This window comes from Perognathus longimembris, chromosome 6, assembly GCF_023159225.1.
Source record: "Perognathus longimembris pacificus isolate PPM17 chromosome 6, ASM2315922v1, whole genome shotgun sequence".
NCBI lineage: Eukaryota > Metazoa > Chordata > Mammalia > Rodentia > Heteromyidae > Perognathus > Perognathus longimembris.
The window spans coordinates 28771430-28789019 of record NC_063166.1 but is presented as its reverse complement, the minus strand read 5'-3'; the positions used below and the strand labels follow the sequence as shown (position 1 = coordinate 28789019).

The following is a 17590-nucleotide window of genomic DNA, read 5'->3' as shown; positions in this document are numbered from 1 at the left end:
ACAGAGAGTTTGCACGCAGGCCTCTCAGACCCATCTAGCAGCAAACACGGGAAGCCAGGAAGCAGGCTCTGGAGGCTGCACACCCTTAGCCACAGCTCCGTGCTTTGTTTTTACCACAGTCCTCGGAGGATCACGTTTGCTCTTCATCAGAGACAGCATGGACTCTGCCACCATGTTCTTAACTGCTGGTGTTCCCTCACAAAAGTGAAGTTCTCTCCAGGACCACCTTAGACTTCCCCTTCCATGACCACCTCACCTAGCCATCTATCTCCCTCACAGTAACATTCTCAAATAACAGTCCCTCTTTCCAGATCATATCTTGCTATAACTCTCAGGGATGAGGGCAGTGACAGAATGTCTTTCTTCCATACCAGAACATTTGCTGACTCCACAAATCCCCATGTTCATTTAACACTGTGGAGATGGTGAGAAATTTCCTATAGCCAGTCTGTCACCAGGACCCTCTGGCTTACCTCATGATTGTGTCTTTAGTTTCTTCCAGGAAGCTGGGGACAGTTTTAAGCTATTTGCTGCTTTTCTCTATTGCCTCTGTGTCTCCATGTTTTTCTGTTGTCTAACCTCTCTCTGATTGCCAATATTCTCCCATTCTTTCTTTCTTCAGAATACTATCTCTGCTTTGTCACCCTGACTCTTCTCCTGGAGGTGAAGTGATGTGCAGTTTTCATCTACCTTCTTACCCTGCCTAGCTTTTTTTCCCTCAGAAGTACTGAGATTTGAACTTTGGGCCTTGTACTTGTTCAGCATGCACATTTAGAGCTAGGCCACTCAGCCCCTTTTTGTGTTGGTTATTTTCAAGATAAGGTCTTGCTTTATGCCTGGACCATCCTGAATTCTCCTACTTGTGCTACTCTTTGTCACTGGGATGGCAGGCATGTACCATTGCACCCAACCATCATGCTTTCTCCTCAGAATGACAGGCACATAGCACAACAGCCAACCATTGGTTGGGATAAAGCCTCATGAAGTGTATGTGTGTGTGTGTCCGTGTGGGTGTGTCCGTGTGTGTCTGTGTGTGTCCGTGTGTGTCCGTGTGTGTCCGTGTCCATCTTGGGGCTTGAACCTAGCGCCTGATTGCATTGCTGTCCTTAAGCATTTTGCTCAAGGTTAGTACTCTACCACTTGAGCCATAGCTCACTTGCAGTTTTTTGAGAGTTAATAATTGAAGCTTTCCTGCCTGGGCTGGCTTCAAACTGTGATCTTTTGGTCTCAGCCTTCTATGTAGCTAGGATTGCAGGAGAGTGAGCCCCTGGCACCCAAATCATGAACGTTTATGTCTTGGCATGAGTAGCTGCAATTATAGGTATAACCCCTAAACACAGCTTGGCTTACTCTTTTTAAGGAATAATCTAGCACTACTTCTCAATTTGCAATTAGGCATATATTTATGTATGTGTTTTATGTGTATATATGCATATACATGGTAATTATATTTTTTTGTTTGTGTTTTAGATTGTGAGCCAAGACCTATTAGTGGAAAACGCTGCCTTAAAACATAAGCTGCAAAACTTGGAAGACAGAGGTGAGAAAATAATAAGCTCCTTTTGTGGAATAAAGTAAATTTAATCTGGGCCATTACTCAGGTTACAGCTGATAAATCAATGAGGGAGGAGGTAACAAGTTGAACAAGATATGTACTCACTGCCTTACATATGAAACTGTAACCCCTTTGCACTTCACTTTGATAATAAAGAAAAAATCACTCTACATAATGATTATCACTAGGCCATCACATCAGTGTGAGTTGCTTACCACCTCTAAATGTTCATGGAGGCCGAGAAGACAAATGAGGGCTCTGCCTACTCTTAGCTCTTTTGCTTAAGACTGTTGCTCTACCACTTGAGTCATACCTCTACTTCTGGCATTTTGCTGGTTAATTAGAGATAAGATCCCTTGGATTGGTCTGTCTGGCCTGACTATGAACTGTGATTTTCAAATCTCAGCCTCCTGACTAGCTAGGATTCATAGGTGTGAGCTGCTAGTGCTTGGCTGATATTGAACATTTTAAACTGCAGCATTTTAAAGTTAAGGCCCTGGTTTGGGTGGTTGCTACAAATTGATTATTAAGAAAACAATAAACGGGCTGGGGATATAGCCTAGTGGCAAGAGTGCCTGCCTCGGATACACGAGGCCCTAGGTTCGATTCCCCAGCACCACATATACAGAAAACGGCCAGAAGCGGCGCTGTGGCTCAAGTGGCAGAGTGCTAGCCTTGAGCGGGAAGAAGCCAGGGACAGTGCTCAGGCCCTGAGTCCAAGGCCCAGGACTGGCCAAAAAAAAAGAAAACAATAAACAACATCCCACAAGAGGCAGGCAGGATAGGTAGCTAGAAAAGAAACATAGCTATTGTTCAAAAGATGTTTGAGTGATTTCTGTTGTAAAAAGGCAATTACCTTGAAAATATTTTGATCTGGTAACGCCATCAGTATTAGATTTCATGCTTATCATGAAGGAGATCCTGGGTTCAACCTCTATCCCCAGAAAGAGAGAACCTAAACTATTTCAAATGTGCGGCAGACTCTTAACAGCTTCAATCAAATGCCAAGTTATGATTTCATATTCATTGTGGAATTTTTTACATGCAGGGCTCCCACAATGGCAAGCAAACTTTGGACAACTTGCAGTTGTGCATTTTATTCTCACCTACCTTTGTAAAAAGGCCTCTAGAACTGGTAGAAGTCAGGTAGATAGGTCCTTCATTTCTTCTGGCCCTATGGGTATCTAGTCCAGTGCTTGGCAGAGAAAGGAATGCAGTAATTCCTGAGAATGAAGCTAAGGAACCTATAAAACCTTAATATAAAATTATCATAAATCTTAGCAGAATTCTCCACTTGAAAAAACCCACAAATAAATATTTATTGTCAGCTGGTTTACATATTTTAAATGCACCAATCCATAAAAAGGTCTTTTTGTATATTACCAGTTAATAAGCATTGATAAAATAAAAAATAAATTGACATTAGAAAAGAGCTCTTCCTATCATACCAAAAGATCATTTTTTTCTTTAAACAATTTAACTTTCTTCTGCTTTTTAGAGCCTAGTATTATTCAATTCATAATATATTAATATTATATATTTATATGTTATATAATATATAATTATATTAATATATAATATAGATGATACATAATATAGATGATACATAATATAAATGATATGTAATGTTATATATAATATATGTATGTACATATATAATATATACATATACTATGTATATATATATATAGTACTCTGCTTTTGAGAGCTTAGTATTATTATTATTATTATTATTTTTTGCCAGTCCTGGGGCTAGGACTCAGGGCCTGAGCACTGTCCCTGGCTTCTTTTTGCTCAAGGCTAGCACTCTGCCACTTGAGCCACAGTGCCACTTCTGGCCATTTTCTAATATGTGGTGCTGGGGAATCGAACCCAGGGCTTCATGTATATGAGGCGAGCACTCTTGCCACTAGGCCATATTCCCAGCCCAGAGAGTTTAGTATTATTAAGTTCATAATATATGTTAATATCTAATATATTATGTATTTATATGTTCTATAATATATACATATATATACTCACATAAATTATATTTAGTATATAATATACATTGTATTTTAATATCTTAAATATATTAGTTGTACAAGTTGCCATTTACTAAAGCAGTTTATGAATACACTGTATCTTGATCAATGTCACCCCTTTCAACAGTCTCATACACGCTTCCCAACCCACCTCCTCTCTTGCTTATCTTAATTTTAGGTTATGTATTGATTTTTTTGCAGTTTTACAAATTAGTTTATGTGTATCATTTGTTACTTTAACATCTTCACACACCCCCTTCGGCCCACCCTTTCCCTTATATTTCTCAGTTCTGTGGTATATACAATAAATTCTTGCCTGCATTCTTCCTACTTTCCCTTCATTCTTCTGCTCCTCTTTCCTCAGCCCTACTTTCCCCTCTTGCAAGAACCCATTTCGTGGTACTTATTTTGGTGAGTTTTGACTTAGTCTGTTAAAAAATTATGTTATTTGTGTTGTCCATAGAGTCGATTACAATTCAGTTAATTCATTTATAACACCTTGCTTACCACCCAGTGTGTTTACTTGTAGATTTATAGACAAATTCTAATTATTACAAATGAAGGAACCCATGCAACGTATGTTTCTCTAGGTCTGGCTTACTTCCCTTAGTATAAGTTTTTTCCAAGATCTTTCGATGAAGAACTCTATTCTGGCTTGTTGTACACTCTTGGCCTTTATCATTCTAGGCCACAAGGTGTCACTTCAAAACAAGATTTTAAAATGCCCTAACTTAGGACCCTTGCTTACGAATAACTGTCCTTAAAAGTGGCTTTCAGGGAAGTAAGAGTTGCAAAATGTAATGTGTAATTCTTCATTAAATTTGTGCTCAGTAGGCCAAATAAGTGCAGAGTTCCTGGGTGGCAAAATGTTCAGTGGAACTGAAAAAAGCCAAGTTCTTGTGAAAGTAAGATCCCCCCTCTACCAGATGCCACTCACAACTAGTGTGCTGTCACCACTAGTACAGCCACTTTGTTTATATTTTAAGGTGGTTTATGTAGCTTTAGACCCTCCATTTTGTTTGTGCCAGAACTAGGGCTTGAACTTGGGGCCTAGGCATTGTCCCGTAGCTTTCTACTCAATGTTGGTGCTCTGCCACTTGAGTCACATCTGTACTTCTATATTTTTGGTAATTGGAGATAAAAATTTCATAGACTTTCCTGCCTAGGCTGCCTTTGGACACAATCCTCAGATCTCAGTCTCCTAGGTAGGTAGAATTACAGTTTTAGCCCTTTTATGAGAATTTTGAGAAATGTCTCCTAAAAGAAGTTTACAAAAAAAATTCTATAGGTGCTGGGTGCAGGTGGCTCATGCCTATAATCCTAACTACTCAGGAGGCTGAGATCTGAGGATTGAGATTCAAAGCCAGCCCAGAGAGGAACGTCTGTGAGACTCTTATCTCTAATTAACCACCAGAAAACCTGAAGTGGTGCTCTGGCTCATGTGGTCGAGGGCTAGCTTTGAGCTGAAGAGCTCAGGGACAGCACTCAGACCCAGAGTTCAAGCCCCATGACTGACAAACAACAAGAAGAAAAACTACAGGTCTATGATGAGTCAGAGTGAAAGGGTGGGGAGATGGGTTAAGGGGGAGGGCACAGGCTGAATTTCAGAGCAGGAGAATGCATTCAATTGGTCATATTTCCTTGCAACCATTATGTGAATAAATCTGTTTTAATTGTGGAGCCCTACCCTTGCCTACCCATGTGTTACTCTGGAAGCAAACTTGAGCCAATGCCATCATTTAGAACTTGCATCCTTTCCTGACACAGTACCTGTGCATGTGGAGGGGTCTGTACTCTTTGAAGGGCCAGGCCATTGGTGCAGATGGAGTAATAGGAGCATTGTGCTTCAAAGAACGGTTCTGTATGCTCCAGAATTTCCATCTCTAGGAAATAGTCTACCTAGACTGGCTCTTGTTAGTAGGTTTACAAATCCCAAGCAACTTCTTCAAGGCTGCCCAGTATGTTTATGCTGTGCTCCTGGACTCCTTTGCCTTTGGCTATACCCCAGGTCAGTACTGGCAGATGTCTGCTTTGCCCCAGCTCATGCTTGGTTGCTATAATTCCAAGTGAGTGGCCATGCTTTTGGCCATTGATACAAATTGACTATCAAGAAAATAATGAAAACACCCCAGAATGGGATGCCTCTGGAAGAACAAGTAGCCAGGAAAGAAATGTAGTTGTTGTTCTTCATTCCCAATTGTGGCTACCTGGAGTCCATCCTAAGAGGCACCCTCTCCGGACACTCTTTGGGCTGTAGACATCCCCGAAGATGTGAATTGGAGTACTCTTTGCTTTGATGGTGGAAAAGAAGCATGGAGCAGTGCCTGGGTTATTCCTTTGATTTTAAAAAACAATCTTCAAGCCAGGTGCCCATGGCTCAAGCCTGTAATTGTAACACTCAGGAGGTTGAGACCTAAGGACTGAGGTTCAAAGCCAGTCTGGGAAAAATGATCCCTGAGACTCTTAATCTCCAATTAACCATCAGAAAACTAGAAGTGGCACTGGGCCTCAAAGTTGATAGAGTGCTAACCTTGAGTGAAAAACCTCAGGAACAGCATGTAGGCCCTGAGTTCAAGCCCCATGATGGACCAAAACCAAACCAAAACAAAAAGAAAACCCCAAACCCCATAAAAACCAAAAAAACCCAACCAATCAAACAAACAAAAACCTTCTGCCTCCAAAACAATGCAGGTGTCTAGATCATAATGCATCCAAGCTTTTCAAACAAATGAGCATACCTAACTGTAAGTGTAGCCAGGGGAGATGCTGCTTTCCTAAGGTACCTCTTACAGGTGAGAGCACTTCTTAGGCTTTTCATTTTGGTTTTCATTAAAGAGGAGGCTCTTTTTGCCCAATGGGAATTAAGAAAGTTTTGGTTAATGAAAATTCTTTACAATACAAACTAGGGTGTCCTACAAAGATCATTCCCATGATCATATTTATGTATCTGGTATTGCTCCATCTTTCCTGCTGCTTGATTATCCTATTGTCTCAGTTGGGATTTGTTACTTGTCTTATTCTATTTCCTTCTCTTTTACTGGTTAATTGATTTGTATGTATGTGGGGGAAGGGACAGAACTAGGGCTTGAAACCAGGGCTTCACTTCTGGCTTTTGCTTGATAATTGGAGATGGGAGTCTCACAGACTCTCCTGCCTTGGCTGGCTTTGAACCACAATCCTCAGATCTCAGCTGCATGAGTATTAGGATTACAGGCGTGAGCCACCTGTGCTTGGCTTCTCTTTTAACAATCTGGGGAAATTTAAACCTGGGTTATTTATTTGCATAAAATTTTATCTTTGGCAAAGCATAGAATTGAAATGTTACACAAATTAGTCTTTATTCCGTGTGATTTTTAACAGTAAAATTAATTTTCTTTTTCTTTTGTTACCTCAAAGTCTGAAATTGGTATTTCTTACTTTGGCACTATTTCTAAAAATTGGAATATTTACAGCTCACCACTCTGAGATAATTTTAGCAAGCTTCAGATGCTGATTTTAGTCATTTCTTTTATGTAGTGTACTTTCTTCTCTCTGCATTTGTAGGCACCATGTTCTATGAGTTCAACCAAATGTAGAATGAAAATATTAAGGGAAATAAGGCATTAAGAACAATAAGAAACAAGATGAAATGATTCATATGTAAGAATTATTTGTATAGTGTTTGCATTGTGTCGATTGTGTAGAACTTGTGCAGATTATATCTATATCTGTGTAGATTATATCCACATCGGTGTCCCTTTATGGAGGGCCATGAGTCTCTGTGAGCTTTGGTTTCTGCCCATGTTCTGGAGACATACTTCACCAGATTCTGAGGGACCACTTTGGGTCTCTAAAATCGTGTTTTCCTTGACTTTCACCTCTGCTATTCATAAAAGAGAATTTGAATCTGCCTCCATTTAACCAAGATTCCCTTTGTGCAAATCACATATCTAATTTTCAAGAGTTTAGGCACTCTAGCATTTACACACTCACTTATTCATCAGCAGAGGTTGGTTGTCTACACTATGGTAGGCATTTTCCTAGGTGTGAGGAACATTGCAGTGAGTAAAACCAAGTGCTGCCTTCAGAGGACCTTCTAGAAGAGAACAGATGATGCTTATACAGTGAAATGTGTAGTATGTTATAATGTGATAAGGCAAAGAAAAGAGCTGATCACAGAAAAGGCTTAGAAATGGGTGCTGTAAACTTGGTGCTGGTGGCTCACGCCTGTAATCCTAGCTAGCTACTCAGAAGGCTGAGATCTGAGGATTGCTATTCAAAGCCAGCCCGGGCAGAAAAGGCCATGAGACTCTTATCTCCAGTTAGTCACCAGAATACTAGAAGTGATTCTGTGCCTCAAAGTGGTAGAAAGCTAGCCTTGAGCAAAAGAGCTCAGGGACAGGGCCCAGGCCCTGAGTTCAAGCCCCATAACTGAAAAAAAAATGGGTACTGTATTGGAACTTTAGGTTAGTGTCCAGAAAAAGCCTTAGTGCAGTTGCATGGCAAAAATGCTGCAATCAGAAGGAACCCCTAAGTCTGTAGGTCTTGGGGTGAGAATGCAAGTCAGTTGCTTGGTAACCTGAAGGAAAGCAGTGCAACAGGAGCAGAGTGAAGGAATGGCACCTGCCCGCTGCTCCTCCACTGTGTGCCAACCAAATCTCCCAGGTCCCCGCGCCCACAACACAGAATTGCCACTGAGTGAATTACTGAAGTCAGATCCCAGGACTTTACGAGGAAACAATAGTTACTTGACGATATGTACAGAAATAAGCATGTTGCTAATTGCTCATGCCCGTCATCCTAGCAACTCAAAAGACTGAGATCTGGGAATCACAGTTCAAAGCCAGCCCAGAATAGAAAACTCTGTGACATTCTGATCTCCAATTAAACGGCAAAAAAGCTGGAACTGGAGGTGTGGTTCAACTGGTAGAGTGCCAGCTGTGAGCAAAAAAAATACCAAGTAAGAGTTAAAAACAACGACATTGAATGAGAGTTCAAGGTCCTGAGTTCAAGTCCCAGTGATACTCTGCCATTTAGCTTGGTGCCTTGAAAATACTGCTTTGTTTAGAACACTGTGTTTATCAGGTTTGTCTGTACTTTGCTAAGCAGAGTGTTCCAGCTTATCCAATGGATGCTTGTCCCCTGAGAACCCCTTCAAACACCAGCAGACCCAGAGCTCTGATATTTAGGTTCTGCTTAGTTCATGGGCCAAATGATAAGGATTTTGTAAGAGACAAGGGATGGAATTCACCTGTGGAATATCAAGGTGTGAAAAGGGGACAAGATAAATTTGGGATAAAAGGCACCCGTGTGCTATGTTTGCTTTTCTACATGCCAGATGGGAGTTTGGTTAAGCCAAAGCAGTCAAGATGGGCAGAAGATGCTCCGGGATCCCCCACTTTGGAAGGTAACTTCACACACCCCACTACCAGCTGAAATAGAACTGTCAGAAGTGTCTGTATGGAATATGCCTCTGTGAATTGCAAGGGAGTTACATCCTGCAGGTCAGGTAGCTGGGAAAGCCTATTTTGTTCTTTAAGAGAAAAGCACATTGTTGCACAAGTGGTAGATAAATGAAGCCAAGCTCCCATTCTGGCCTTTGCATTGCTTTCCCTTTTCTTTGTAGCCACTTTCAAGGCTTGAGCATTGAAAAGCTGTGGGTCTTGCTCTGCTTATCTGATGGCTAGTAACTAAATCTATACTAATTAAATTGGTTTACTATATCAGTTAATTTCTGCTTATTTAATCTATATCAACTAAAGAGAATGATTTGGAATTTGTATGTGTGTAAGGCTGGCCTTCTGCATGAATAGCATCTTATGTTTTGAAGCAAAGGGGCCAGAAAAGATAAATGTGGAGATCCAGAGGCACTACAGGGCAGTGGTTCATGCCCTGGGTTTAAATCCTGCTACTACTGGCATGAGCTTGTGCAAGTGATGTGATTTCTGTGCCCAATGTGGGCTCTGGCAGTTTCAAATTCACATGCTTGTTTTTAAAAATTATTTTTAGAATTCTGTTTAGATAGTCATATAAAAGGGCTTCACTTCAGTCTGTGGGATTATGAGTACAGTGCATCTTGATGAGTGTCACCCCTTCTACCATTCTCCCCCACTCACATGGTTTTGATAAGGAACAAAATAATCAGATGCATGAAAACCATTCAGAACAGCCACCTCATGAACCCTTGTGAGACCTGACACCTAGAATCTGCTGTCCCGGTTGTCTCCACTGGCACGCTCTAACCAATGTCTTTATAAAAGTCTCCTCTAACAGTCACTGTCAGCTGTGCTCCTGGTGAGGTCCAGGCAGCTAGTCGGGTGTCTGTGGGGTATATGAGGATTTCTGACAGATTGCTCTATCCTCCAACCAGAGGATGGCCCAAGCTTGCCTACTTTGAACACATTTTTGGTATTTTAAAAATATATTTTATTTCTGTTATTTCTTAGGCATCTTTCCTTCATCCTCAGAAGAAGAGCTAGAGCACTTGAATGGTTCTGCCTTTGTAGTAGCCCTGGAAAACTTCACTAGTGAAATGAAAAAAAGACATGAGGTAATAAAATGAAAAAGGAGCTCACTAGGAACCCACAGGGTGTGATACAGAATAAAATGATCCAGGCAAATGCTGAATGATCTCATTTTCTTCCCTTTGGGATCCTTCTTTCTAGTTTACAAAAAGGGTTCCTGGTCATTGCACAAAGGGGTTTTATCATGATATTTCCACATACGCATATTAAGTATTTCAAAGTCATCCCTCTATTACTTTTTTAGATTCCCCCCCCCTTTTTTTTCTTTTTAAATAGATCTGAGGGCTTAAACTCTGAGCCTGAGTGCTGTCCCTGAGCTGCTTTGTCTCAGTTCTAGTGCTCTACCCCTGGAGCACAGTGCCACTTCCAGCTGTTTGTAGTTAATTGGAGATTAAGAGTGTCAGACTTTCCTGCTCATGCTGGCTTTGAACTGCGATCCTCAGATCTCAGTAGCTAGGATAACAGGCATGAGCAACTAGTGCCAAGCTTCCCTCACCCCCCCACTCTTTTTTAAAAAAGAAAAACGATTTCAACAGGTTTCATTATTCTCTTTTCATATATGCATATGAAATACTTTGATCATGGCCACCCCTCTAACTCTCTCCTTTTACTCTCTTCCCTCTGCATGATCTCAAATATTCCTACTCTGAAAAAGTTGAACTTAGAAGCAGCAAGAAGAAGAGTAGTGAGCACGGCTCAGAGACATGAGGGAAATGGGATACAGGTTAAAGGGTACAGACTTTCACTTATACAATGAGTAAGCAGAGCATGGTTAACAATACCTGTCAATGTCTGAGAAGTCAGTAGGTCATTAATGTAATATGAAGGTAACTATGTATGGTGATGGCAATAATTGTAGTTATCATTTTACAGTGTATATGTATAATACAATGTATCTAGCCCTTGAGTATGATCAATTTCTTTTTTTCAGTTATACCTCAACAAAGCTGGCTGGGAGCCAATACCAGTGGCTTATTCTTGTAATCCTAACTGCTCAGTAGGCTGAGATTGGAGGATCATGGATTGAAGCCAGCCCAGGCAGAAAAGCCTGTGACACTCTATTTCCAGTTAACCACCAAAAAGCCAGAAGAATGTGACCTAAGTGGTACAGCACTAGCTTACGGGAAAAAGCTAAAGGATAGAGTCCAGGCTGAGCCCATGTCCCAGTACAGGCACACACAAAATAAATAAATATATAAAGTTGGAGATGGGAAAGGAAAAAGAAAGAGAAATTGACTCGTTATGAGTTTAAAATTGGAAATTCCTGTTATTACCCAGTGGTCTTGCAGTCCTTGTGCATGAAGACACTCCTGAGTCTTTGAAAGGTGTGCCTGTTTTCACTGCCATCCTGGTTTAGTGCCTTGGTGAATTGCTCCACTTGGGCTTCATTGGTAGCATTCTCAGATGGCAGGACTACCAGAAGCAGTAGGGAGAGAGGAAAAGACCCTGGGTTAGGTGCAGAAGACAGGACAGGGATGGCAGATGCAGTAGGTGTCAGCGGAGGAATGACACCCTTGGAAACACAGAGCATAGAAGGTGCCTCAGAGCTTTGTCTGCAAGATGAACATCATGGCCATTTCAAGCTCCTCTGTTTTTTATCTTATTATCTGCAAGTCCCTAATGACTTACATATTAGTGCATTTGAGAAAACTATCTTACCCTAGCCAACCTTGATTGAGTTAACTTGTAAGACTTCCAAAATCTTATTTTTCTGCAATACCAGTATGAACCAATTTCACAATGGAAATGTGTCCGTCATATTCAATATGTGTATGGGTAGTGTGATATACATTCTCTATTTTCTCTTGATCTCTATAGTACAAATTCTAGGCTGGGTGCTAGTGGTTCACTCCTGTAATCCTAGCTACCCAGCAGGCTGAGATCTGAGAATCGTGGTTTAAAGTCAGCCTGGGCAGGAAAGGCTGTGAGATTATCATCTTCAATTAACACCAGAAAACTGGAAGTGGCACTGTGGCTCAAAGTGGTAGCTAGCCTTGAGCCAAAAAGCTCAGGGGCAGCACCCAGGTCCTGAGTTGAAGCCATATAACTGACAAAAAAACAACAACAACAACAACAAAACTCCAAGCCTTAGGTTAAACCTGAAAGCTACATAGAGCATTAGCTGAAATGTCTGTCATGAGTATCATATGAGCTGATGACATCAGCTTTAATACAATGCAAGTACTCGGTGTTATAATCATGTGTTACTGAAATATGATCATTTTATTTTTGCTTATATCTTTTAGCTTAGGCACAGAATGAGTCCATCTTATTTAGAAAAGGCAAAGAAAGCACCGGATTGCCTAAGAAGAGTTTTAAACCAGATATCCCTGTGCAGGTAAGTACTGGGTTTTGTTTGGTTTTTAGCAGACACATTTATTTGTTCCCCAGTGAAGTACTGGGTTTTAAAAGAAGCTCACAGAAGGGAGTTTCACACGATCATTCACAAGCCACATTCATCCCATGAATGTTGTGTTGGCCTGAGGAGCCAATGCCTGAGTCCCTTATAGGTAATTGGTTCCCCATCCAGAAGGTGAGGGTTGAATGATGTTTTCTCCTTAAGGCGCTCATTGGCTTACCTATATGTGATCCTCAAATATTGTCCTCTTCTTTAATGGTACTAGGGGTTGAACCCTGAGCTTTAGGTTGCTAGGCAAGTGCTCTATTCTTTAAGCTATACTCTTGTCCATTTCCTCCTCTCACCCCCGACTTTAACAAATTCTGTTTTTAATTCTTTTGATCTTACTGACTTGGCCTTGAACTCAAGATCCTCCTATTTCTGCTCTAAAATTCTGTTCTTAAAATTTTTTTTTTTAATAATTCACAACTGGGTGCTGATTGCTCAAGCCTATAATCCTAGTTACTCAGAAGGCTGGGATCTGAGGATTCTGATTTGAAGCAAGTCTAGACAGGATAGTCTGTGAGGTTCTTATATACAATTAACTAGCCAAAAAGCTGGAAGTGTTAGGACTCAGTGGTAGTGAACCCTTGAGTGGAAAAGACCTGCATGAACGAGTGACCTCGAGTGCAAGTCCTAGTACATCCAAAATTATAATTCCCTTGTGAAGACAGAGCAGCACGGATGTATATATAAAATGCTGAATAAGGGGGGAGGAGGGAATGAGGGATGAGGTAACAAACAGTACAAGAAATGTATCCAATGCCTAACGTATGAAACTGTAACCTCTCTGTACATCAGTTTGATAATAAAAATTTTTTAAAAATGCTGGATAAATGCCAAATGGCATGACAATACCATAGTATGTCATTCAGCTTTAAAAAAAAGGAATTAAATTTTGACCATACTACAACATGGATGAAGTTGAGAGCATACAGTGGAAAAAAAATGAGAAAAATATTGTATTGTTCTGCTTAGATAAGGTATCCTGAAAGAGTCTGTGAAAATAAATATAAGGACAGAAACAAAAGTTTCCAGAAGTTGAGAGAAGGGGCAGTTATTGTTTGATGGGTAAGACATTTGGGATGGTAGGAAAGTTTTGCACACGAGCAGTGACAGTTACAGAGCCATCATTGTGAATGTACTTAATGTCATGAATCCCACACCTAAAATGGATTGTGTATATTTCACTATAATAAGAAAATAATGTGCATTGTGCAATCCCCCTCCTCACCCCAAGGCCATGCAGCAAGAAGTATATAGGTAGTTAGATTGCAGAGGGCAGGGGCAAGGCTGGAGAGAGGAAATGAGAGGGGGATGAATTCCATTGTGATTAGAGTTAATTTCAGACACTAGCAGTGGAAGTGCTTCCTGAGTGATGTTTTAGAAACAAATTTTGTTGTTTGGGGGAAATGAGTATAGAGATTGCTCCTTCCTGGTGAGAATGGCCTGCTTTGAAGGAAGGCAGGAAAGAATGGTATGTCAGTTGGTCTAGCTGAAGTAACCAGTTTCTTAGGGTAGAATACGTGATTCGAATAGAAGCATTTATTTTTCAAGTTCTTACATACATGCGATATCACATGGTTATGCAAACAAGCCCATAAAAGATGTTGGTAGAATTCACGTTGTGTTTCAGTGACTACTGTTTGTTGATCAGCATTCTGGTTATTAATGAATCTGTAGGTTAATCAACTTATAAAGAGAAGAGGTTTGTGTGGCTCAGAGACTCTCTGGAGGTTTCAGTCCATGATGCATTGTTCTTACTGCTTTGGGCTTGTGGAGGGAGACAGTTGATGTTAGGAAAACCTTGCAGAAAGATAAGAAAAAGAAAAATGAACAGTTATCCATGTCCAGGAAATGAATGCAAGGAAGAATTTTGGTCCTGCAGTCCCATTCAAGGGCACAATGCCAATGACCGAAAGACCTTTCAACTAGGCTCTATCCCTTAGAGGTTCTGCCACCTCTCAGTAGTGCCAGTCTAGTGATTAAGCCTTTAACGTGACCATAATGGCACATTCAACATCCAGACAATAGCAGCAAGTTGTAGGGAGCGCTTGTTTTCCTAGAACACTCAGTCCAATGGCAAAGAAAGACAATAAGCAAGCAAGCAGTTGGGAAACATGGTGGTCAGAGACATAATGGCAACTATTAGAGTTGCGTCTGTTAGATCTAAAGCACAGAGGTGGAAAAAGGTGTGGGAGCCCATCTCTGAACCAACTACAGCTTTCAGGGCCAGCTTGAGGCCAGGCAGAAAGGGGAGCAGGTGATGGGTGTAGAGAGGACGCAGCACTGCTCTCTCCTCTTCCCTGGGGCCATCTGTCTTGTGCTATATAAGAACAGTTGTGGGCCTGCCAGCTTCCCCTGGGATGTTGTGGGAAGGCTAACAGGACCTTATGCCATTGGATTTCAGGGGTTGGATGTTAGTGGGTGTGGAGGAGAAGGCAAACACAGTAGTTCTGTAATGAGACAGTTAACAAACTGGTCCACACACAGCTGTCTCAATGAAATCTTGTTACTTTTATGTTATCAGACTGAACAAACTAGAGACGTTTCACAGTTCTGTTCTTCAAGAGTTCAGAGATCTGGAAAAGGATATTCAGGCTCTAAAACTCCTTGAGAAGGAGGTGCTGGTATGTTCTTTGGTTTGGGATGGGCTTTGTGACTGGAGACAGTCTTTCTTAGGCAGGAGTAAGAGTTAACTTCCTAAACCTTTGGTTCAATTTTAGGAGTTTTGGAGGAGACAGTCTGCAGATCTGAAGCCATTTTGTGATCATCAAGTGATAAGGTATTTAAAAAAAAAAACAAAACTCTTCTTGGAGTGTTTTGGCCGATGTAGGAGGTACTGGGTGCTGGCGTGCCTACGGTGGTGAGGTCAAAACTCACCTCAGAGTCCAAATAGCTGCATCCTTCTAGACAGGCTACTTCCTCGGGTCCTTGCCAGTGATACCTTGTGGTTGAACAACATTGCTCAAGAAGCCCAAAATTTGGTGTAACAGAAACATTCAAGTTTCTGTGATTTTTTTGTTGTTTTTTTTTTCCTCCAAATTATTTAAAAAGTAAAAATGATTAGATTTGTGTTTGAGTAAATACTTGTCTTAATGATGTCAGTCATGTGCCACATTATATCCTTGATAGAATAATCTCAATAATTTGTACACAACATATATTTGTATATTTGTTAAATATATGCATAAATATACATTTATATACATATGTATACATACACACACTTTGGTGGTCCCAGGATTTGAATGCAAGGCATTGTGCTTGCTAGGCAGACTGTTTAGCACTTAAGCATCGACCCCAGCCCTTTTTGTTTTTAGTTATTTTGGGGATAGTCTTATGGTTTTGCTTGGGCCAGCATGGACTGTGATCCCCTATTCTTCATTCATAGGTACATGCCACCGCACTAAGCCATGATTGAGATAAAGTGGCTTAAAACACCACCTTTCTAATCTTCACCTCTCTAGTAGGTAGAATTACAGGTGTGAGCTATTGTGCCCTGCCTACACCAACTTAAAAAAAATAACAAATGGGTTTACTTGATGTACGTTTTTCTACTCTCATTTGTCAGTCTACAAGGTGACCCTGCTGCTCCCACAGATTGAGAATGTTATCTGCAGCCCATGTGAGGAATGGAGTCTGCTCCTCTGTTCCTACTCTGGGGAAAGCCCTCGTGTTCTCCCCCTGCTTGAATCATCAGAAGGATCCCTACAGAACTTGTAATGAGAGGAACGTGCTTTCCCAGCCAAGGGCAGCATGAATAAATTAGACCAAGGACGACTCCTATTATGGATTTACTGTATATTTCAAGCATTCTTTTAAGACCTGTTACCCATCCTACTATTTATTCCAGGTAACACAACAATGAGGATGGCTGTAAGGACCATTTTCAAAACTTTTTTTATACTTATGACCCTCTATGAAGCATTATATATGATGGAGGTGGTAACTCTCTTTAAGACATCTTCACTGAATGACTGATTGATTGTGAGTTATCTCAAACTTCTTTGAATCAGTACTTCTCATTCAATTACTATTTGTTGAGGATCCCCAGTGGCTCAGGAGAGTTATATCCATGAATGTTTTCTACATTACTGATTGAAATGTAATTGAGAAGAGTGATGTATGCCTAAAATCCCACCAACTCAGGAGGCAGAGATAGGAGGATCACATTTCAAGTACAGCCCATGCAAAAAGTTAGCAAGACCCACACTTGGACAAACCAGCCTGGCATGAGGCAACATGCCTGTAAGCCCAGCTATCCAAGTGGCATAGACAGGAATATTATGGTCTGAGGTCAACACTGAGGATCACAGAATCTCAAGACCCTTTGTAAAAAACACATAAAGCTAAAAAGAGATGGGAAGTGTGGTTCAAGTGGTAGAGTACCTGAGACTTTCAACCTGAATACCACAAAAAAACCCAAACCCCAGAGACTATCTAAAATCTATATTTAAAGGCACTGGTGGCTCATGCCTACAATCCTAGCTGATCAGGAGGCTGAGACCTGAAGATCATGATTCAAAACTAGCCCACGCAAGAAGGTCCATGAGACTATAACTCCAATTAACCACCAGAAAACCAGAAGTGGCACTGTGGCTCAAAGTGGTAGAGTGCTAGCCTTGAGAAAAATTGATCAGGGACAGTCCCCAGGTCCCTTGAACTCGGTTCAAGCCCCATGACTACCACCACCAACAAAAATAATAGTAACCATTATATATCAATATTGATTTTTATGAAAATAATTAGACTTAAAAATTAGAAATGTGAGAAGAACATTGTTTTATATTTGCAAATCTTTTTAACATCTGGTCACCTCACTCAAGAACATCAACCATGAGCAAGCAAGCTTAGCACAAAGCCATGATATTGTCAAAAGCAAAATGAAACAAACAAAAATCAGCCATGAGCAAGCAAACATATAGCTTCACAGAATGCTGCTGGATTCTCCTGCTTATTTCTGACTTCTACCAGCTGTGAATCCTGTAATCTCTAGGAAATCCCATTGTGCATTTTTGAGAGAATAAGAATGGAAAAGGAAAATCATGTCTTAATATTCTCACGAGTATGAAAACAGTTTTGATTTCACAGGACTCGTGGAACTATG

At 40.8% G+C, this 17590-nt stretch overlaps 1 protein-coding gene across 1 annotated transcript in view; it reads left to right on the top strand.

Moving 5' to 3' along the window:
• The window catches only part of Sycp2l (synaptonemal complex protein 2 like), a 61038-nt gene extending 44795 nt beyond the window's left edge, over positions 1-16243 (top strand). The window contains exons 22-28 of the mRNA XM_048349337.1: positions 1471-1540; positions 8888-8965; positions 10005-10108; positions 12329-12420; positions 15011-15110; positions 15207-15265; positions 16084-16243. Coding sequence (XP_048205294.1) covers positions 1471-1540; positions 8888-8965; positions 10005-10108; positions 12329-12420; positions 15011-15110; positions 15207-15265; positions 16084-16243 — 663 coding nt within the window. The remainder of the gene's footprint in view (positions 1-1470; positions 1541-8887; positions 8966-10004; positions 10109-12328; positions 12421-15010; positions 15111-15206; positions 15266-16083) is intronic.
• The last annotated feature ends 1347 nt before the right edge of the window (positions 16244-17590 follow it).